This window comes from Gymnoscopelus microlampas, assembly GCF_963454915.1.
Source record: "Gymnoscopelus microlampas genome assembly, chromosome: 16".
In the NCBI taxonomy this organism is placed as follows: Eukaryota; Metazoa; Chordata; class Actinopteri; order Myctophiformes; family Myctophidae; genus Gymnoscopelus; species Gymnoscopelus microlampas.
This window is the reverse complement of record NC_139953.1, coordinates 15,355,259-15,377,679: the sequence shown is the minus strand read 5'-3', so window position 1 is coordinate 15,377,679 and position 22,421 is coordinate 15,355,259. Positions and strand designations below refer to the sequence as shown.

The following is a 22,421-nucleotide window of genomic DNA, read 5'->3' as shown; positions in this document are numbered from 1 at the left end:
TTTGGGAAGACTGGGCACTAGGATGGTAACGAGCGCGTGCCTTTTGAGTATTCAATCTCAGTGCACTGCACTGGTACACTGCCTGTGTGTGCACCAGTGCATAAGTGCCCACTCTTCCTAGTACCCAGTCTTCCAGGTGCCCACTCGTCCTAGTGCCCAGTTTTCTACACCCCTAAGTGCCCACTCTTCTTCCGGGTGCCCACTTGTCCAAGGTGCCCAGTTGTCCCTAGTGCCCAGAATGAATTGGTGCCCACTGCCCACCTAATGCACCTATCCGTTACCAATTTAACTGGATGACAAGTTTGAGTGATTTTCCGCAGTTGGACCACAAGATGGCGCTTGCAGTTCGCAGAGGAATCTGAAACAATCGACTCGAGCTTTACTTTCACCTTTGCCATACATTTGATAACAACTTGACACTTTGGTTAAATCATTGTTGTATCGTTGGTACAGTAGGCGTACAGTAGCAAGCACCTTGCACCATGTTGTGTCAGGAGCTCGACTTTGTTTTATAGTGATTTCTGAGTAGGTTGTTGACAGACATGATTTTTTTTCATCTCATTTCGTGCTTTTGCGGATATGCACTTTTGTTTCTGTCTGTCTTTATTTTAGTGGCATTTATCCGGCTTTGTGTTCTCATCAAATACAGTCATTGGAAGTATGATCACATTCCAGGACCACCAAGAGACAGGTAATGTTAAGTAGGAACATTTCCTCTTGTTCCTTCTTGCTACATAATCATCTTGTTTACCAGTGGTGTAAAGTAACTAAGTACATTTACTCAAGTACTGTAGGCCTACTTAAGTACACATTTGAGGATTTTTTTGCTTAACTGGATTATTTTCAATGTTTTATAGTGATTACTTCTACTCCACTACACCGCAGAGGAAAATATTGTCTTGAAAACTTTAGTTGCTTGTTCCTTCGTAGATTTGTAAACATGCATTAACAACTTTATCCCTATACTTTGGCTATTTGAAAATAGCAGATCTACAAGCTCACAATGTGTTGCTTTGTTGTGAGCTTGTACTATTTTCAAAAGATTTGTATACATTTTTGAACACTTGTGAAATGGGACATTCTGCACCATGAGTATTTTTTACTTTCGGTACTTAATTAAGTACATTTTGATGCCAATACTTTTGTAGCCTACTTTTACTCAAGTAGTACATTTTTAATTCCAGACTTTTACTTGTAACATGCAACAGAGTATTTCTTATATTGCAGTATTGATACTTTTACTTAAGTAAAACATTTGAGTACTTTTTCTGCCACTGTATTACATGTTTACCTTTCTCCCTGAACAGTTTTTTCCTTGGACACATGCCAACAATAGTGAAGGAAACGAAAAGTGGAAGAGTAGTTCACGACAAATTCTTGGAATGGTGAGAACAACACATTTTAAATACTTAAATATTATTATATTATATATATATTTTGTGTTATCCTTTTAGTGTCATTGTAATCATACCACACTGTACAATTTGGAAACTGTTAATAAAGTATTCAATCAATCAATCAAAATAGAAAAAAAAACGTGTCACCAAACCATCCAAGTAGACTGTGACCTGACTTTATCTACAATAAACAACATCAAACATCAAACAGCCATGTTTGTGGTGAGGAACTGCCAATACCATCCCCTGGCATGGATTTGCAGAAATTGTAAAACGGGGACCTTCTTAATCACAGAATGTCATGCTAGAATAACTAGATAAAAGTTTGTTCACACACTGCTCTCTACTGTAGGGCTCAGATCTATGGACCAGTGTACAGGATCAATGGTTTTAATTCTGTTATCCTGGGTGTGAGCTGTCCAGAGGCTACCAAGGTAAATAACACCTGCATGGGCTTATAGTTTGCACTTGACCATTGAATTATGAATGAGTGACCTGCTGCTAACACATGAAAAGCAAACACTGATGTTTTGGTTGGTGTGCACTTTACTAGAGTTTACTGAAAATACAAAAGGGTTAACATTATTTTTTGTTTTGTTGTTGTTTGTATGTAATTTTATGTTTGGCCAGTCTCTCAGGGGGGAGGGTGGTGGGTTATTATTGTTATTGCTGTAGTTTTTGCTGATACTGAATTTGATAATTGCATTGTTGTTGTTGATATTGCTTTACTTGAGGTACATAGATGTAAACTGAATAAAAACACATTTGAATAATAATGTTTCAAAAGCCAAAAACCCTATTTTATTATTCTTTGTTGCAGGAAGTCCTCATGTCCCCAAAGTACCCCAAAGATAAAATGGTCTACAAGCGGCTGTTCAATCTGTTTGGGCAGAGGTACAGTAATTCACTAGTCCAGGAACTCTCAAAGGTACTCCGGTTAGGACAGCCTTTGTTGACGTATTACAAATACCATGTGTTCACAATATGAAGAGCAGTGCTGGAACTGTCAAATATAAATCATTTTATATTTGATATATAAGACCTGGAACATTTTTTGATTTGAGCCAAAAAGACGAGTGCCGCGCTACGTACGAGCTTTAGATCTGCTATTTTTGAAAAATCGTGAAAATATGTGCAAATCTTTGAATATATATTGTTTTAAGGCGAACATTTTAACTCAAATCTTTGCATCTGGGGGTCCCTGGGACAAAATATTTTGAGATGCGGGTCGGCGGCCAAATACATATAATTTTGGGGGTCCTTGACATGAAAATGTTTGAGCACCACGGATATAGAAACATACGTTTTTTTCAGAATACTGTTAGGATTTAGAAGACATTTTGTAGAATCGGCCTCAGGTCTTAATGGGTTAAACCAAGTAAGGAAAATAAATGGCCGAATCCTCTCATTTATTTAATTTCCAGTGCTTCTCCTTCAATCCAAATTTATGCTCCGTCACACAACGTATAAATCAGGCTTTAACCATGACCCCGGTCACTAGTGCCAAGTAGAGTGATTCCTGGGTGAGGTCCACTCTTATGTAATCTTACTCACTGTGCCCAGGCTGTTTTTATTGTGTAATAGAACAGGTTTAGACAACAATGTCAGTTGTTGTTTGGACCATAAATATTGTTACATCACATTTGTTACTTAGTGTCAGGCAGGTTTGTAGTCACCTTCCTATAAAGGCTATAAATGGCGTGGGCAATAAGAGTCATTTCCCTGCCTCTGAGCCTGACTATTATATCTCTCCACAAGGTTCCTTGGCAGTGGCCTGGTCACTTCACAGAACCATGACCAATGGTACAAACAGCGACGCATGATGGACCCTGCCTTCAGCAGCCTGTAAGACATCTCTGTAATTCACTTAGTTCAGGATACCTATGGGAGTTGTTAGCTCCATAACATGTGGACTTGAAACTTTTGTAAAAGGAACTTAATGGAAGATATCTGCTCGTCTTCCACTTTACAATGAGGTAGTAAACTCTGTCTAGAGGCTACAATATATTAAGGCTTGTGTGGGCAACCAGTTCAACCAGTAAAATTGCCTGTTGCAGTGTTTGACATTAACATTTATGATGCAGCGTTCAGCTGTAACAACTGCAGTAACGTTTGTCTGTAACAATAATAATAATACTTTTCAAAGGCAGCACAACAGCATAGGAGATGGATAAAACATGGTACATTAAAATAAGAAGATTAAGCATTAAAACAACAGACTTGTTATCTTGGCAATGGTTTGCTAACAGGTATTGCTGCTTTTTTTGGTTTTCAAGGTATGCAAACATATGCAAACTTCCATCACCTATTAAGAAATAAGCTAAATAATGATTATAATTACATAAATGAAATAAAGTATGACAGCGATATACAATATACATAGAAGATTAAAGCCTTCTTCATTTACCAGAATACCAACAGAATGTACCTGCTGTAATTCACATTATACAATAGTTTATTGCCAATTCATGAACCGGAAAAAAACAACAGACCCATAAGAGCTATTGCTGCTTTTTTTTCCTAGATACCTTAGAGGTTTGACAGGCACCTTCAATGACACGGCAGAGAGGTTCATGGATAAACTTGATGAAGTTGCAGATAGCAAAACAGAAGTCAACATGCTCCAACTAATCAACGGTGTTACTCTTGATGTTATTACTAAGGTAAGATGCCCTATGTAGATAATCGGCACAGAATAGGAACAATTTTGTAAGCCACTAATAATTTATTAGTGGCTTACAATTTGCAATAATTCCATCAATGAAATCAAATTTCCTATTACTTTGCCATAACGCCAAAGTATATTTCATTCTATGATCCTTTCAACAAGAGTCACTTGACAGACAGTTATTTAAAGAAATAAGAAATGACACTCACTCAAAGACATTCCTTTATATACCGTATGTGTGCTCTCCATGTGTTGCATGACAAAATGAAGGCTGCGTTTGGGGTGGATTTAGACCTGCTGAAGAAAGCTGAGTCACCATTCCCCAAAGCTATCGAGATGTGCCTCAGCGGGATGGTTTACTATCTCCGAGACATGTTTTTTCAGGTATGCATTCACGGCACAATTACCTGAGGTTAATGGCAAAGATGATCATGTATCAGTGTACCATATTCATGAGTTCATGAGAACCCTGAAACTCTGGCCTTTCCAGTTCAACCCAAAGAACTGGGCATTTGTCAATGAGGTGAAGCAGGCATGCCAGTTACTGCGGACCACAGGAGCAAAGTGGATTAACGACAGAAAGGTCGCCATGCACAATGGTGAAGATGTGCCCAAGGACATCCTCACACAGATCATTAAATCTGCTGGCAAAGGTTGCACTTCTTTAATAATTTACAATACACATTAAGACTGGGAAATATATCCATATTGTATCAATATTGTCACATGTGACCATTCATCTGCGATTTTGGATATTGTAATATTGTGATATGGCAATCACAAAAGAAAGCCCCATTTTCTACTTTAAAAAGTTTTCAAAAATAGTGAAAATAGCTGATCAACAAGCTGACGCCGCACAGCATCGCGGCACGTGAGCTTGTAGATCAGTTATTTTAGCTATTTTTCATCATTTTTGAACACCTTTTCAAAAATGTTAAAACAAATTGATATTATTGTCACAATACAATATCATTATCATCACAATATCTATAGTGCTACAGAAGGATGCTACATATATGGGACCAAGGAAGTAGAAATGCACTTGACATTCGCGGGGCAGAACGGTAACATTTCCATAGTAACGTGAGCTCCACCAATCAGAAATGTCCTAACCGGGAATCGAACCCAGTTCTCCTGTATGTGTGCCGAAATTTCTACTGTTGAGCTATAACAGAAAGGAACTTCATGCAATACCCCTTGTCAACCAGTAGTGGTCCTACCTGACCACAGCATACATTTCTCAATAGAAGAGCAGGGAGACCACCTCCAACCTCTGAACTTGGAGTTGGTTTTAACATACTTGCAGCTTTAACTCACTTTGTTTTTCATTACAGAGGAAAGCATGGATAAAGAGGATGAAGAACTGATGTTGGACAACTTTGTGACATTCTTCATTGCAGGTGAGTCTCTACTATAATATTGCATTATCGCATCGCAATGCTGTGAGCTGTAGGTGCTATTTTTGCTCTTTTTGAAAATGAAAAATATATTGGGCGGCAGTGAGGTAGAGCGGCCACCTTGGAACCGCAGGGTTCCTGGCTTGATCCTGGCTCCTCCTTGTTTCATGTTTATTATCTTGAGCAAGACACTTAACCCCTAGCTGCTCCCCATGAGCAGGCAGGTGCAGTTCGTGGACGACTCCGTCGTTGATGTGTGAATTTGTAGTACATTGTAAAGTGCTTTGGGTTCTATATTAGTTGACTTCAAATGCACTTATATAAATGCATTTAAATTGCACCTACAGTACAATGACATCCCCAAAATAGGGACACAAGGTAGAGTAGCAAGTGTTTGTCTAATATCTTTGGTTAAAGTATCACAATTTCATCTTTTTCAGGACAAGAAACAACTGCTAATCAACTTGGCTTTTGCGTCATGGAGCTAGGAAGACATCCTGACATACTAGAGAAGTAAGAAATAATAAGAAGTGAAATTTATAGGGGGCAATGTTTAATTTCTATCCGCTAAGGGTGCTTGTGTTCATTCACTCAACAGTGACGCTATTCTAACATTTCTGCTGTGTAACTAGTGGGGCGCCTAACTTTGATGGGGGGTGGGGGGGCACACTTTCTGATCCAGTGTCGTGACGCTTTTTCTTTTTACACATGACATATCAATACCTACAACATAATAACACTCATATAATACTTTATTTAAGCCTTACCTTATATAAAGCAAAACAAATCCTCCACTCGTGCTTTAGATGCAAGTGGAGGCTAAGCAGGTTGGACTGTTCGACTGACAGCCACATTCCAATTCCTCACATTCCTGCCTGCTCGCTCGCTCCTCCTGCATGTCATGTTGTATTTAGATGCTGCTGTATTTCTCATGTCTGATTTATATGCATTCTAACCCACTCCAGGTACAACAAACAGCACGATTGTATGAATACATATCAACCCATTATTTGATTTGTTGCTTCAGTAGCTTTGATCACTGTTTTTCAGAATGATATATATAATGCACGTAAGTATCTCTGCAGTTTAATCAAGTGGGACACTTTCACTCTCAACCGGTTCAACACATGCATGCAGGCACGTTATATTTACATTTTAGGATATGAGCATGCAGATCAAAGTTTTGTCGGTTCTAAAAACATCCCTTTGAAACCTGTGACAAGGCACCTCCCAGACAGCGTAGTTATGGTTATGATCCCATAGCTCGAAGAGACGGTACATCCAATAACAGATCAGAGGGGGGGGGGGGGTCTGTATTGCCGAATTATGCCTGCCAAAATTGTTAAATTATGCAATTTCTCAGAGCAAAGAAAGAGGTGGATGATGTTATCGGAGTGAAGCAGGAGATTACCTATGATGACCTGGGCAAACTGACCTACCTCTCACAGGTACACATCACAAAGTTTCCACAAATACTTTCCCCATCTTTCCTCTATTCCATTATCTTTCTATAGGCATTAGGCAATGTATGCTCTTAGGATTTGAAGCAATAATTGACTCACGTCTGTTCCTTACAACTCCCCAGGTACTAAAAGAAACTCTCAGACTATATCCCACAGCTCCAGGGACATCTCGTGACGTAATGGAAGACTTTGTCATCAATGGAATACCCATTCCTGGAGGCGTCACCTGCTTTGTGAGTCTCTTATCATTGAATGCTTGCGCCTGTAAAGTATGTATTCAACTGAAGGTTTAAGGAAGCTAAAATGGGTCACTACTGGCCTCTTTCTGATGTGTTCGCTTGGAATGCGACCGAATGAAATACTGACAACATTTAGTAATTTAAATTATATAGAAAGGTGCCAACTCGATTTCCCTGACATTCACAGTTCAGTTCCTATGTGGCCGGGAGACTGGAAACATTTTTCAAGGATTCACTGACGTTTGATCCAGACAGATTCCACCCAGATGCTCCCAAGTAAGTCACTAACAATGAAAATGTGTCCATGATAATAAATGTAAGCTACCACGTTTTTTTTAAAGACCTTTTTCTCCCCAATTTAGTCATTATATGCCAATTATTTCCCACACATTTCTGTGTGTTGTCACTGCTGTTGTATCCTACTGACTCACCTGCCAGTGAGGAGCCTCCCCCGGGAGGAAGTGGAGCCTCCGTCCTACTGCTCCCGCCCAAGGCTCCCTGCTGACAGCTTTCGCCCCAACCCCGTAGGATTACGTGCAGTAATAATTATCACCCGGGCCAGTTGTGTTAGTTTAGACACTCGACAAAGCCGGATGCACTATGGTGGATTCGAACCACCAGAATCCATGGTGGTGATCGGTTTGGATAAAGGTCTAGCCTTGGATCAAGACAAGGCTAGACCTTTATCCACATAGATTTATTTTTTAGTTTTTTTTGTTCCATTGTATTTCCTCATTTTCATCGAGTGTAATACCGGTTTTCACCTGCTGCTCCCCGCCACTACACCCATTGAGGAACACAGGGAGCTAAAAACGGAACTCCAAACACTATTTGGGGAAGTGTCCAAGACGGTCATAGATACACAAATCAATCGAAAAAAATTAAGGCTAGACAAAGGTCCAGGTAAAAGAAATAGTCTGGGTGACAAAAAACACTCCCCCCACTACCATTCATTCAAACCATTCAATTCATGGCAACGCTGCCTTCAGTTTGGCCAGGCACTCCAACAACTCCACAATTGCCAAAGTTTGCGGATTGGAAACCAACAGGGAATCGTGTCCTTGTCGCTGCATTAGTCCTACTGATCCTGCTACTAGCACTGGAAATTTGTAGGTAGAGTATATACAGTACCTACATAGTAATTATATTTGCCTGATGTGCCACATAGAGGCTTATATTAAAAATAAATATAGAATATGAAAATAAATATAAAATACAAAAATAATATTCTAATAGTTTTTGCTTTTATTAAAACATACATTTAATTATGACTCTTACAGGTCCATTTTTACACACCAGGGGTTAGATGAAGATGTTACTGTGTATCCTTCTATACACCCCCATATCACTATGTAAATATGCACTGTAAATAATGAGTTATCTGTTGTGTCATCTGTTATACAAGGCCTTACTACTGCTACTATCCCTTTGCTCTGGGACCACGATCATGTCTGGGACAAAATTTTGCACAGGTGTGGACTCAAACGCATACACACACACGCACACACACACACACACACACACACACACACACACACACACACACACACACACACACACACACACACACACACACACACACACTGCTATTACTCTACTAGTGAGGATGTTAAAAGCTTAGTTTGTATGGTGTGCAAAAGCTTTTAAATAGTTTTATTTTGTTGTATGTGCTTTCAGATGGAGGCCAAGCTGGTGATGGCAAAACTGCTGCAGAGGTTTGACTTCACCCCGGTTCCTGGACAAACCTTTGACATCCTGGACACCGGCACTCTCAGGCCTAAGAGTGGAGTACATTGCACTATCAGTCACAGAAAGGACTAGATCACTGGTTCTCACCATGGGGTCTGGGGACCCCCAGCAATCCTTAAGGGGGCTTCAGGGGGTCCCCATTTAAACGATTTACAGTTAGTAACCAAATGGACACTTATGTGTCTGTAACTCAGAGAATGAGATAAATGGACACCAGGATTTTACAGTTTATATTGTGGTAAGATGGGATTCCATGGCCTAATGCTTATCAAACGGGGGTCCTAGAAATAAAATAAAAAAGCTTGAGAATCACTGCTGTAGTGAAAATGGAGGTCTCTGCAGGCTGTGAAGGGACTTGGACTGACTTTGTATTCGCTGTTTTCCTGAGATGAATGTTTTGCTATTTGCACACTGCACAATAAGGCTGATTTAAGTTAAGTTAAGTTCAGAATCACTGGACTAAATTAAAGTCATATCGTAAAGCCTCTTTCATTATACATCATAGTATGTATCGTTTGCCGACAAGAACTGATCTTGTCAGTAACCTAACACAGACTAGTGTATGGTCAGTTAACATTGTATACAACAGTACCATGAGAACATAGTGTAAATGTAGTATAACACGGCTGCCCCATCAGGAAGCAACCAAGGAACCAAACACTAAAGGCAGATGCATACTAAAATGTTAAAGCCGATATTAAATCGGTTTGGGAGGTGTCCCAGACTCGATTTTATTTCGGCTCTATACACTTGTGATATGAATGCTGATTGAGAATTTGAGAGGTGGTGATGACTTTTGCTTCATTATCAGTGCACTGTGCTTGCTTAATGCTTATGTATATTAACCTTTTTTATATTACTACTAAGTTGGTCTTTAATAGATCCATAAAAGCTCATCTTGAATATAACCTGATATGCACAGATGAACCTATGGATATTGTATAAGACTGCAGGGAATTAAAACATTGTAAGTTTTTAATTTACATGTAAAAAATAAAACAAAATACATGTTTATCCCCTACGTATTTTCAATGAGTACAAAAATGAATATAAAATTACATTTCTTGTAAGTATTGGGGTCCTGGCACAAATTATAATTTCAGATGGGGGTCCGTGGACAAATACACATGAATTTGGGGGTCCTTGACATGAGAGGCAGCAGTGAGGCAGCAGACAACCACCACCAAGCAGCAGCCAGCCATCAGGACCACCATCAGCAGCTAGCCACCAGCGCCGTTTCCACAACAACGGAAGGCGGGGAACTAAGCGAACAGGAACTCCGTGGAGAGCCAGGTGACTACTTTCTTGCAATTCAAGGGAATTGTAATAGACAGAAACAACATTGAGGCTTTTCACCCTCTCACCAGGAAAAGCAAGAATGATAAACCAGCCATAATAATGCGATTTGCAAACAGAAAACACAAGACGGAACTGCTCAAACGGAAGAAGGCTGGAGGGATCACAAGTCTACTTAAATGAACATCTGGCCCAAAAAAACGGGGACATCGCCAGAAAGGCTCGATTCCTGAGAAAGCAGCAGAAGATTCAATCAATGTGGACAACAACTGCAAAATCTTCATCAAATTAAAAGGAACACCAGAACAGGCAAAAGTGATGGTCATCAGAGAGATGGAGGAACTGGACAAATATGAATCAAAGAAGTGAACAACATAAGGTAAAGGGACAGACTGTTCAAGTGCATACACTACACAACCACCATTGATAGACTGTTTTTGCAATTTCACTATTATGATCATGACAACTCAGGACAAAAGTGATTTATCTCAGGTTGAAGTTCTTGATCAACTGTTAAGGTTACATGAACGTGATAAAATTGGTTTGAAAACATTTGATTATACTGAACACAAACTACAAGACATTGAAAATGACATTGACCCGGAAAATCATTTCTTAAGCAATATCAACAACTGCTGCTACTATTCAGATGATTCAGTTCAATACAACGGTTAAGCTGGAGCACAACTTTTCAATTATCCACTTTAATAGCAGAAGCCTTTACGCCAATTTCAAAAGCATTGAAAACTACCTAGAGCAATTCAAGAAACCATTCAACATATACAACTCTGTCAAATGTGTTCTGCAGGGACCCAGCCATGTACAAGATTAGGGTAGACAAGTAGACAACTGGATGACAAGTTTGAGTGAGCTTCCACAGTTAGACCACAAGATGGCGCTTGCAGTTCGCAGAGGAATCTGAAACTATCGACTCTAACTTTGACTTTTCCAGTAGGCCTTTCTAACACTTTGCTCATGCTGTGTCAGGAGTGCGACAATTGTTTTGTAGTGATCTCAGAGTAGGTCGACAGACATGGGGCTTTTTCATCTCATGTCGTGCTTTTGCGGATATGCACTTTTGTTTCTGTCAGTTTTTATTGTAGTGGCATTTATCCGGCTTTGTGTTCTTATCAAATACAGTCATTGGAAGTATGATCACATTCCAGGACCACCAAGAGACAGGTAAGTAGGAACATTTTCTCTTGTTTGTTCTCGCCTTCTTGCTACATAACTGGTGTAAAGTAACTTTGCACCAGTTATGTAGCAAGAAGTGTACCCAAGTACTGTACACTTTTGAAATACAGGAGTATTTACAATTTTCTGTACTTTTACTTCCACTCCACTACATCTCAGAGGCAAATATTATACTTTTACTCCACTACAATTATTTTTAAAAACTTTAGTTAGTTACTTTGTAGATTTTGATTATTATTAAAAAACATACATAACCACTTCAGACCTTTTACATTTCTCCCTCAACAGTTTTTTCCTCGGACATATGCCAACAATATTGAGGGAAACGAAAAGCGGCAGAATAGTACAAGACAAATTCTTGGAATGGTGAGAACAACATTTATGTAGCCTACCAATATGTCTTAATGAAAATGTCACGTTTTTGGTTGCATTGTTATTAATAGGCGTAATTTTGATTCTGTCTGCTCAAATTGGTTATCATAAACCTAGCTCCATAAAGAACCTCTCACTCCGCTATAGCGGAGTGAGAGGTTCTTTATGTCGCCTCACAACTGTGGGCATATATTTAATAAATACCCTTTGTTTTGTGGGTTTCAAATATTTATTTTTCACTGAATCAAATGTTTTATGGTCATGATTCACCAGTAGCCTGGGTGGCTTGGTTCCAGGCTCAAAATATTTAAAATAAATATTTTCGGAAATGGGAAAAATGAATTGTAGCTACTGTGACCTGACTTAACCATAAAATAAACAACATCAAACATCAAACAACCATGTTTGTGGTGAGGAACTGCCAATGCCATCCCCTGGCAAGGATTTGCAGAAATTGCAAAACGGGGACCTTTAATCGCAGAATTTCACTAGATCACCAATTCAGGTGGAAAGTCAAAAACGTTGATCACATGCTGCTCTCTCCAGGTCTCAGATCTATGGACCAGTGTACAGGATCAATGGTTTTAATAATGTTATGCTGGGTGTGAGCTGTCCAGAGGCTACCAAGGTAAATAACACACTGGGCTTGGTTTGCACTTGACCATTGAATTATGAATGAGTGACCTGATGCTAACACATGAAAAGCAAACACTGATGTTTTAGTTAGTGTTCACTTTGCTACAGTTAACTAAACACATACAACGGGGTTAACATTCATCATAACAATGTTTCAAAAGACAAAAACAGATGTATTTTATTTTATTTTATTGGATTGCAGGAAATCCTCATGTCCCCAAAGCACCCCAAAGATAAGATGGTCTACCAGCGGCTGTTCAGTCTGTTTGGGCAGAGGTACAGTAAAGTAAAGCATTACAAATACCATGTGTTCACAATATGAAGAGCAGTGCTGGAACTATCAAATATAAATCATTTTCTTAGTTTGTCTTTAAACCATGTAAGGAAAATAGATGGCCGAATCTTCTCATTTATCTTTCCAGCGCTTCTCCTTGAATCCAAATGTATGTTCTGTCACACGACGCAGTATAAATCGGGCTTTAACCTTGACCCCGGTCACTAGGCCTACATACTGTAGAGTGATTCCTGGGTGAGGTCCACTCTTATGTAATCTTATTCACTATGTCCTGGCTGTGGGCGGGGAGGTCAACATTGTATTGATTGTGTAATAGAGGAGGTTTAGACAACAATGTCATAAATATTGTTACATCACTTATGTTACTTAGTGTCAGGCAGGTTTGTAGTCACCTTGCTATAAGTCTAAATGGCGTGGGCGAAGAGTAATTTCCCTGCCTCAGAGCCTGACAATTACTGTATATCTCTCCACAAGGTTCCTTGGCAGTGGCCTGATCACATCACAGAACCATGACCAATGGTACAAACAGCGACGCATGATGGACCCTGCCTTCAGCAGCCTGTAAGACATCTCTGCAATTCACTTCACATCATCACTCATTAGTCATTACATGTAACCTTTGTAAAGGAACTTAATGGATTTTTTTTTGCTATTCTTCCACTTTACAATGAGGTACTACACTCTGTCTAGAAGCTACAATATATTAAGGCTTGTGTGGGTAACCAGTTCATTACAGTAAAATTGCCTGTTGCAGTGTTTGACATTAACATTTAGCGTCTTTGGGTACTTAGAAAAGCGCTATATAAATGTGAGATGTTATTATGATACAGTGTTCAGCTGTAACAAAGTGCTCCTCGGAGCACAGGTCTCCAATCAGGATGAAATATGAAAAATCGGACAGGTCCGTCTTGATGGCCTGACTATAAAGATGTGTACAGATTTGTGTGATGTTTGGACAACATCTGTAGGAGTAGGCCTAATAGCTAAACATGTATTTTGAAAAAATCGTGGTGGAGCTACAGTATAACAGGCCGATGGGAAAAATGCAGGGCAGTGGTTTTTCCTTGGCCTCGAGGAAGTATGCATGCAAAGTTTAAAGGTAAAAACACCAATCTGCCTGTTAGCACCACCATGAGGCCGATTTGAAAAAAATGTGCGAGCAAAGTTTCATGGCAATCAGACGCTTTCATGATTTGAGGCATTTTGTTCAAAACGGGCCCCTCCTGCAAACTTTAGAAGCCAATCTTAGCCAATCAGGATGGAATATGAAAAATCTGACAAATCGGTCTTGATCACATGACTGTAGAGATAATGTGTACCGATTTGCGTGATGTTTGGACAAAATCTGTAGGAGTAATATCAGACCGCCGATCGGTCCAACGGTGCCGGAGATTAGCTGTCCACAGACGGACGGACGAACACACGCACACACATACGGACACACGGACGGACTGGGGCAAATACATAGTCTATAGAGACTATAGAGCGCCGAAGTCTGACGTAATTTACTACCAGGTTCGCGGTTTTTCACCCCCGTTCTGAATTCCCATAGACTTTAATCTTTAATATCGCATCAAATAAGAACTATGTTCCAAAAATAAACAAATGACCCCGGCGGTTTGACTCTTATGGATATGAAGCATCAACTGAATTAGTAAAATTTTCTCCAGAAACAGACTGTATCAAATATAAGTGACTGACTTTCATAAACGATACAGAACCTCCTCCCTGACAATATCGCAGAGACAGTTTGTTTATTTTTGGACCACAATTCTTATCTATATATATACATTTCTAAACCCAAAACCCCCCAAAAAAACCTGCCACTGTGTGGGACTAAACACAAAAACAACATATCAATAACAAGACACGCCACAACGTGCAGAATTACTACGCGCAGTCTGTAGGCCACTTCATACTGCTCAGCACACATCTGCCCCCTCGCAGCATAATTAATTACGGCCAACACAAACTCACAACATTACAGTCGGCCATGTTGTTCCTTAGCGTCATCGCCGACCACCGCCCAACGAGACCCAAGTGAGGTAAGACAACACACTCCATATTTGGGCATAGCTCCATTGGGAACATCTCCTATTATGGCTTTATATAACCGCCCAACGAGACCCAAGTGAGGTCAGACAACACACTCCATATTTGGGCATAGCTCCATTGGGAACATCTCCTATTATGGCTTTATATATTATAGAGACCAACAAACACAAAGCACCGCGCAGCGGCTAGGGGGGAGGGGCGCGCAGCGCCCCGACCCTCTAGTATGAGACGATTCTAAGATGACCCAATGTTATTCTCCATAGAGAAATTACTTTACGAACCAGGGGATGAACGAGTGATGTCAGGACTTCTGTACAGTAAGAGAAATAAACTAGATAATACCAAAAAATTAAGTGTGACAACGATGTACAAAATACATAGAAGATTATAGCATTCCTCATTTACCAGAATTCCAACAGAATGTACCCTCTGTAATTTACATTACACAATAGTTTATTGCCAATTCATGAACAGGAAAGAAAACATCAAACCCATAAGCATGGTGCTGAGCTATTGCTGCTTTTTTTCCTAGATACCTTAGAGGTTTGACAGGCACCTTCAATGACACGGCAGAGAGGTTCATGGATAAACTTGAGGAAGTTGCAGATAGCAAAGCAGAAGTCAAAATGCTCGACCTGATCAACGGTGTTACCCTTGATGTTATTACTAAGGTAAGGTGCCCCATGTATATAATCGGCACATAATGGAGATTAAACAATATACCAGGTATACCACGGTATCAAACAACCACGTTATTTTCTGGCCTTGTGACTGACAGGTGAATCTAGCAAACCTCCTTCATCACTACAGCACTCAGCGATATTGTCATTGTCAGTATCAGAAAATATCACAGCAATGGGTTGTTTTACTAGTGGCTTATAATTTGCAATCATCAATGAAATAAAAAAAGCATTGCTATTACAGTGCCATAACGCCAAATTATACTTCATCCTATGATCCTTTCAACAAGCGTCACTTGACAGACAGTTATTTAAAGAAATTTGGAAAATATGTAATTTTGGAGTGGCACAATGAATAATACCTTCCTTTATATACCGTAAGTGTGCTCTCCATTGTTTGCATGACAACATTAAGGTTGCATTTGGGGTGGATTTAGACCTGCTGAAGAAAGCTGAGTCACCATTCCCCAAAGCTATCGAGATGTGCCTCACCGGGATGATTTACTATGTCCGAGACATGTTTTTTCAGGTATGCATTCACGGCACATTTACCTGAGGTTAATGGCAAAGATAATCATTTATCAGTGTACCATATTCATGAGTTTGAACCCTAAAACTATGGCCTTTCCAGTACAACCCGAAGAACTGGGCATTTGTCAATGAGGTGAAGCAGGCATGCCAGTTACTGCGGACCACAGGAGCAAAATGGATTAACGACAGAAAGGTCGCCATAAACAGTGGTGAAGATGTGCCCAAGGACATCCTCACACAGATCATTAAATCTGCTGGCAAAGGTTGCACTTCTTTAATAATTTACAATAAACATTAAGGCTGGGAAATATATCGATATTATATCAATATTGTGATTATGTGTGATTATATGGCAATCACTAAAGCAAGTCCTACTTCCTTCTCTTAAAAATGGTCAAAAATAGTGAGACATCAGATATTTTTTGCTATTTTTCAACATTTTTGAAAACTTTTTCAAAAATGTAATCATCACAATATCTATATCGAGGTATTATATAAGTTTAAATTAAGTGTTAACATGTGTTAACAACATATTGTAGTTGAGGGATTTTTGCCAATGAATTACATTTGTGTCTCCGGGCTATGGGATCAAGGATGTCGACACGCAGTAACGCACATGACATTTGCGGGGCATAGCAGTAACATTTCCATAGTAACGCGTTCCACCTATCACAGACCTCGATGTCACTAGATGACAGTATGTTACAGCATTGGGTAGTCCAATACTTCTCCATGACATCACGATTAAACATGTTTTTCTTAAAACTAGATTGGTTGCATGCATACGTGTCGCTTCTACAGGAGCATATAGCATACTTTTACAACCAGGACCCAGGAGCCTAGTGATAAGTCTTCATTGGATTGTTACGGCATAGCTTATGCTATACTTGGATTTATACTTCCGGAAACCTGCTGTGAAGATCTATTGATGTTACCTCACCCATTAAAGCTGCGATCCGTAACTTTTAAGTCCTAGTGCTGACATTTCTACTGTAGTGGGCCTACCTGACCACAGGATCTACATTTCTCAATAGAAGAGCAGGGAGACCACCTCCAACCTCTGTACTTGGAGTTGGTATTAACATACTTTACCACACAGATTGGTCAAAATAACATTGTATTCACTAAAAACGTTATGGATTGCAGCTTTAACTCACTTTGTTTTTCATTACAGAGGAAAGCCTGGATAAAGAGGATGAAGAACTGATGTTGGACAACTTTGTGACATTCTTCATTGCAGGTGAGTCTCTACCATAATATTGTATTATTGCATCGCAATGCTGTGAGCTGTAGGCGCTGTTTTAACTTTTTATTTTTATTTTTATCCTTAAGCAAGCAAGACACTGAATCTCCATGAGCAGGCATGTGCAGTTCATGGGCGACTCCATCGTTAGTGTGTGAATGTGTAGTACATTGTAAAGTGCTTTGGGTTCTATAGTAGTTGACTTCAAATGCATATAAATGCGTTTACAATTTGAAATCTTTTGACAGTTTTCACCTACAGTATAATAACATCTAAAAAATAGGGACACATGGTGAGCAGTGTTTGTCTAGAATTATTGGTTAAAGTATTACGATTTCATCTTTTTCAGGACAAGAAACAACTGCTAATCAACTTGGCTTTTGCGTCATGGAGCTAGGAAGACATCCTGACATACTAGACAAGTAAGAAATAATAACAAGCTAAATTCATAGGGGCAATAAGGGTGCTTGTGTTCACTATTGTAACATTTCTACTAGCAAAAAAATAACTTTGTATTTATATAATGTTTGAAATAACTCCCTCAACACAAGTATACCATAGGCGCGAGACTGTCTGTTTTGAAAAAGTCGGTCCAAGGATCGTCTGTTAGAGGCTCCTTGAATGTGTTTACATGCACGTCTGCATCCAGATTCTTCCCCTCCCTGACAAAATCTGGATGCACGTCTGCATCCAGATTCTTCCCCTCGCTGACATAAGTCCTCTCCATCTTTTAAAAGCACATCCTGTGATCTGGGGGGGGGCAAATCTGTATTGCCGAATTATGCCCCCTTCACCCCCTATCGCCATGGACCCAAGAGAGTATTGATATACCGAGTGGGACGTTTGTCAGATTGGCGGTTCTCAGAATTTAAAAAACAAATCTTGATGAATCCGCAAATCCCCATACGTGGAGTACCCTGGCCTGGCCTGGACTCCATATTTGGGCATGGCTTACTGTACAGTACACCATACTGTATGGGCAGCATAAAAACGACACAGACAGACAGTTATAGAGATATACATATATGGATATATATGCATAATTGTTTGGGCCGTGCATTCCCAACCCCGACTTGCATCCTTCCTGAGTAGGTCGGTACCCATTTATAACTGTGGTAACGGGTACCGGACTGGGTACTCTAACAACGGGTCAAACGGCACAGAGTCGGCTGAAGCGGACTTCGCAACGTTCGGCATGGCGACTCACCTGCCGTCTTGCTCGGTGGTGGTGCCTCTCGTGGCTCAAGTCAGACGGCGCGCCTCTGTCAGCCTCCGTCGCTTTGTAACTGTTTTTTAGCGGAGCCGTCATCCTTTTACGTCTTGGGTTTGAGAACGGCACCGGGACAGTGTCAAATGAGGTGAAGGGGGACCCCGTCACATGAAACGTTTGGAATTTTGGCCATCACTTTTGCATGCCCACCTGAAATGTAAAACCTTGTGCTGCTACTAGCGGCACCAGTTTCCAAACTTTGTACTACTTTGGAACCTTTTTAAAAGTTTGCCCAAATTACACCAGGATGTGGTTAAATTGTGTAATTTCTCAGAGCAAAGAAAGAGGTGGATGACGTTATCGGAATGAAGCGGGAGATTACCTACGATGACCTGGGAAAACTGACCTACCTCTCACAGGTACATACCACAAATGTACCACCAATACTCTCCAAATCGTTCCTCTAATAATAGCACCAGTTCATTGCCTGTTCTATCTATAAGCAATGAAGAGCATGGCTTGCTCTTAGGATTTGAAGCAATAATTGACTTGCGTCTGTTCCTTACAACTCCCCAGGTACTAAAAGAAACTCTCAGACTATATCCCACAGCTCCAGGGACATCTCGTGACGTTACGGAAGACTTTGTCATCAATGGACTACCCATTCCTGGAGGTGTCACCTACTTTGTGAGTCTCTTATCTATGAATGCTTGTGCCTGTAAAGCAGTATGCATTCAACTGAAGGTTTAAGGAAGCTAAAATGTATATGTATATTTAAATTATATAGAAAGGTGTCAACTGGATTTCTGCCATTCACAGTTCAGTTCCTATGTGGCTGGGAGAATGGAAACATTTTTCAAGGATTCACTGACGTTTGATCCAGACAGATTCCACCCAGATGCTCCCAAGTAAGTCACTAACAATGAAAATTTGTCCATGATAATAAATGTAAGCTACCACTTAAAGGGCAAGACCACTTTGGTAGAGGTTTGGGTTGTGTAGTTACCTTGCCATGATGTAACTCCAAAGGTGGACAAGAAATCAAAAATAATTGCTCCATTGATTAGAAATTGATCATTCAAAATATGCTCCTCATTGACTTACATTGTACGGTAAAACAGCTCTCAAAGTCACTCTTTTAGCACATAAACAAACACAAACAAAGTTGATTCAGACAATATAGAACATCAACAAACCCAGTACTGTTTGTTTTTTTAATAAAAATGTTAACGTCCTGTTGATTTTGCTATTTTTATTAAGAAGAAAACCCGGACTGGATCCGTGGATCCGGATCCGGATCTTCAAATAGTAAAATCAGCAGGAAGTTGACATTTTTATTAAGAAAATAAACAGTACTGGGTTTGGTGATGTTCTATATTGTCTGAATTAGCTTTGATTGTGTTTGTTTACGTGCTAAAATAGTGACTTTGAGAGCTGTTTCAGCGTACAATGTAAGTCAATGAGGAGCATATTTTGAATTATCAATTTCTAATCAATGGAGCAATTATTTTTGATTTCTTGTCCACCTTTGGAGTTACATCATGGCAAGGTAAATACACAACACAAACCTCTACCAAAGTGGTCTTGCCCTTTAAGCCTTATTGTATACTTTGTATTACAATAGTGTTGTGCGGCAAAAATAGCCAATCTAGTATAAACACATTGTGAGCTTCTATACTCTAGACTGTCTATTTTCGATATTTTTTGTTGTTGCTGTGTATCCTTCTATACACCCCCACATCACTATCTGTCACTTTAGGTAAAAAATGCACTGTAAATAATGAGTGTGTCGTCTGTTTTATAAGGCCTTACTACTGCTACTATCCCTTTGCTCTGGGACCACGATCATGTCTGGGACAGAATTTTGCACAGGTGTGGACACACACACACACACACACACACACACACACACACACACACACACACACACACACACACACACACACACACACACACACACACACACACACACACACACACACACACACACACACACACACACACACACACACACACAGCTATTACTCTACTAGTGAGGATGTTAAAAGTTTAGGCTGTCTGGTGTGCGAAAGCTTTCAAACAGTTTCATTTTGTTGTTGGTGTGTGCTTTCAGATGGAGGCCAAGCTGGTGATGGCAAAACTGCTGCAGAGGTTTGACTTCACCCCGGTTCCTGGACAAACCTTTGATATCCAGGACACCGGCACTCTCAGGCCTAAGAGTGGAGTACTGTGCACCATCAGTCACAGAAAGGACTAGATCACTGGTTCTCACCATGGGGTCTGGGGACCCCCAGCAATCCTTAAAGGGGTTTCAGGGGGTCCCCATTTCAATGATTTGCAGTTAGTAACCAAATGGACACTTATGTGTCTGTAACTCAGAGAATGAGATACATGGACACATAGGATTTTACAGTGTGTATTGTCCCGGAGATAATGGGGTTTGTGGCCTAATGCTTATCAAACGGGGGGTCCTAGAAATTAAAAAGGTTGAGAATAACTGCTGTAGTGTAAATTCAGGTGTTGTCTCTGTAGTGGGGAGAGGCTGTGAAGGGACCTTGGACCTAAAACACACATACTGCAACAGATAATAAACTGGCACGCTTTGTATGTGTTGTTTTCCTGAGAAGAATGTTTTGCTATTTGCACACTGCTCAATAAGGCTGATTTAACACGGCTGAGAATCACTGGAATAAATTAAAGTCATACCATGAAGCCTCATTTATACATCATAGTATCATGTATCGCTTGCCGACCAGAACTGATCTCGTCAGTAACACAGTTTCTGGACAGTTAACATTGTATCCAACAATACCCAGAGAACATAGTGTAAATGTACAGTAGTATAACATGGCAAAATTATACATTTTTGTATTACTAGCAAATTGGTCTTTAATAGAGCTATAAGCTAATATTGAATATACCGGTACCCTGATATGCACAGATGAACCTATGGATATTGTACAAGACGGCAGAGAATTAACCATTTTTTAAAAGTTTTAATTTACATATATGTAAAAATAATGTATATATTAAATATGTATCCCCTCTGTGTTTTCAATGAGTACATTTGCCCTTTACCCATGTTGAATATGGCTTCATAATTTTGCATTGGTACTTCACCAGGCTTCTTCCCAATGTCATGGAAAGGTAACTGCTAATTTGAACACCAATATTTAAAGAGTTTTTTTTTGTTGTTGTTGCGGTTTTACAAATAATGATACCAATACAGCTTGCACAGAATGCACACAACTGGATGACAAGTGTGTAAAACCCTATGGTAAAATCCTTTTTTGAGTGAGTTTATGAAGTTACACCACAAGATGGCGCTTGCAGTTTGCAGAGGAATCTGAACCTACAGCTTTACTTCTTCACCTTTGCCATCCATTTGATAACTTGACATTTTGTTGAAATCATTGTTGTATTGTTGGTACAGCAGGTCTAAGGAAAACAGTCAAAAAGTTAATGTATATATATATATATATATATATATATATATATATATATATATATATAGAGAGAGAGAGAGAGAGAGAGAGAGAGAGAGAGAGAGAGAGAGAGAGAGAGAGAGAGAGAGAGAGAGAGAGAGAGAGAGAGAGAGAGAGAGAGAGAGAGAGAGAGAGAGAGAGAGAGAGAGAGAGAGAGAGAGAGAGAGAGAGAGAGAGAGAGAGAGAGAATTATTTTTCTAAATATATTATTTAAAATATGTGTACTGCCATTTGTGTGTGTGGGAAAAAAAGAGAAATATCTGTATGACTATCTTTGTCAATTGAGATCTCGTTTTCTAGCTGTCTCAGGTTTTGCTGTGCTTTTTTTTTTTTTTTTTACTATTTTAAATATGAACATATAGCCTATCTGGTATCTATCCAGGGTTGGAATTGGAAAACTAATTAATTATTTATATTTTAGGTTTTGCATATAGTGCATATGGCCTACATTAGACCTACATAGGATACACTAATAAGTGTATCACATACTTACCCGAAGTGTATTATGGCC

The 22,421-nt window shown here is 39.7% G+C and overlaps 2 protein-coding genes across 3 annotated transcripts; both read left to right on the top strand.

Annotated features, from left to right (window-relative positions):
* Positions 1–359: 359 nt before the first annotated feature.
* On the top strand, positions 360–10,131 carry LOC311063537 (cholesterol 24-hydroxylase-like). Of its 2 annotated transcripts, XR_014602606.1 has the most exons (16): positions 360–691; positions 1,308–1,385; positions 1,750–1,831; positions 2,218–2,291; positions 3,156–3,242; positions 3,922–4,060; positions 4,336–4,449; positions 4,556–4,718; positions 5,400–5,465; positions 5,903–5,975; positions 6,826–6,910; positions 7,048–7,158; positions 7,352–7,440; positions 8,570–8,636; positions 8,842–9,880; positions 10,017–10,131. XR_014602606.1 is itself a non-coding variant. In XM_084083019.1 (15 exons), the coding sequence occupies exons 1-15, from the start codon at positions 543–545 to the stop codon at positions 8,983–8,985; spliced, it is 1,521 nt and encodes a 506-aa protein (XP_083939145.1). In that variant the 5' UTR covers positions 360–542; the 3' UTR covers positions 8,986–9,927. The 2 variants fall into 2 exon arrangements, 1 of the variants encoding a protein (XP_083939145.1); XM_084083019.1 differs by lacking the exon at positions 10,017–10,131 and having other exon boundaries at positions 8,842–9,927.
* Positions 10,132–10,456: 325 nt separating this feature from the next.
* On the top strand, positions 10,457–21,287 carry LOC311063540 (cholesterol 24-hydroxylase-like). Its single transcript, XM_084083022.1, has 16 exons — positions 10,457–10,588; positions 11,350–11,391; positions 11,692–11,769; positions 12,322–12,403; positions 12,614–12,687; positions 13,181–13,267; positions 15,294–15,432; positions 15,857–15,970; positions 16,073–16,235; positions 17,147–17,212; positions 17,565–17,637; positions 18,760–18,844; positions 19,002–19,112; positions 19,245–19,333; positions 20,231–20,297; positions 20,539–21,287. The coding sequence occupies exons 3-16, from the start codon at positions 11,708–11,710 to the stop codon at positions 20,680–20,682; spliced, it is 1,356 nt and encodes a 451-aa protein (XP_083939148.1). The 5' UTR covers positions 10,457–10,588; positions 11,350–11,391; positions 11,692–11,707; the 3' UTR covers positions 20,683–21,287.
* Positions 21,288–22,421: the final 1,134 nt, after the last annotated feature.

What these genes read in the sequence shown, in the direction of transcription:
- LOC311063537 (XM_084083019.1), top strand. Translation starts at nt 543, where the DNA reads ATGATTTTTTTTCATCTCATTTCGTGCTTTTGCGGATATGCACTTTTG. An exon ending in CATCCTGACATACTAGAGAA is followed by an intron (nt 5,976 to 6,825) that starts GTAAGAAATAAT and finishes GCAATTTCTCAG; the next exon opens with AGCAAAGAAAGAGGTGGATG. An exon ending in AACTGACCTACCTCTCACAG is followed by an intron (nt 6,911 to 7,047) that starts GTACACATCACA and finishes ACAACTCCCCAG; the next exon opens with GTACTAAAAGAAACTCTCAG.
- LOC311063540 (XM_084083022.1), top strand. Translation starts at nt 11,708, where the DNA reads ATGCCAACAATATTGAGGGAAACGAAAAGCGGCAGAATAGTACAAGAC. An exon ending in TTCAGTCTGTTTGGGCAGAG is followed by an intron (nt 12,688 to 13,180) that starts GTACAGTAAAGT and finishes TCTCTCCACAAG; the next exon opens with GTTCCTTGGCAGTGGCCTGA. An exon ending in GACCCTGCCTTCAGCAGCCT is followed by an intron (nt 13,268 to 15,293) that starts GTAAGACATCTC and finishes TTTTTTTCCTAG; the next exon opens with ATACCTTAGAGGTTTGACAG.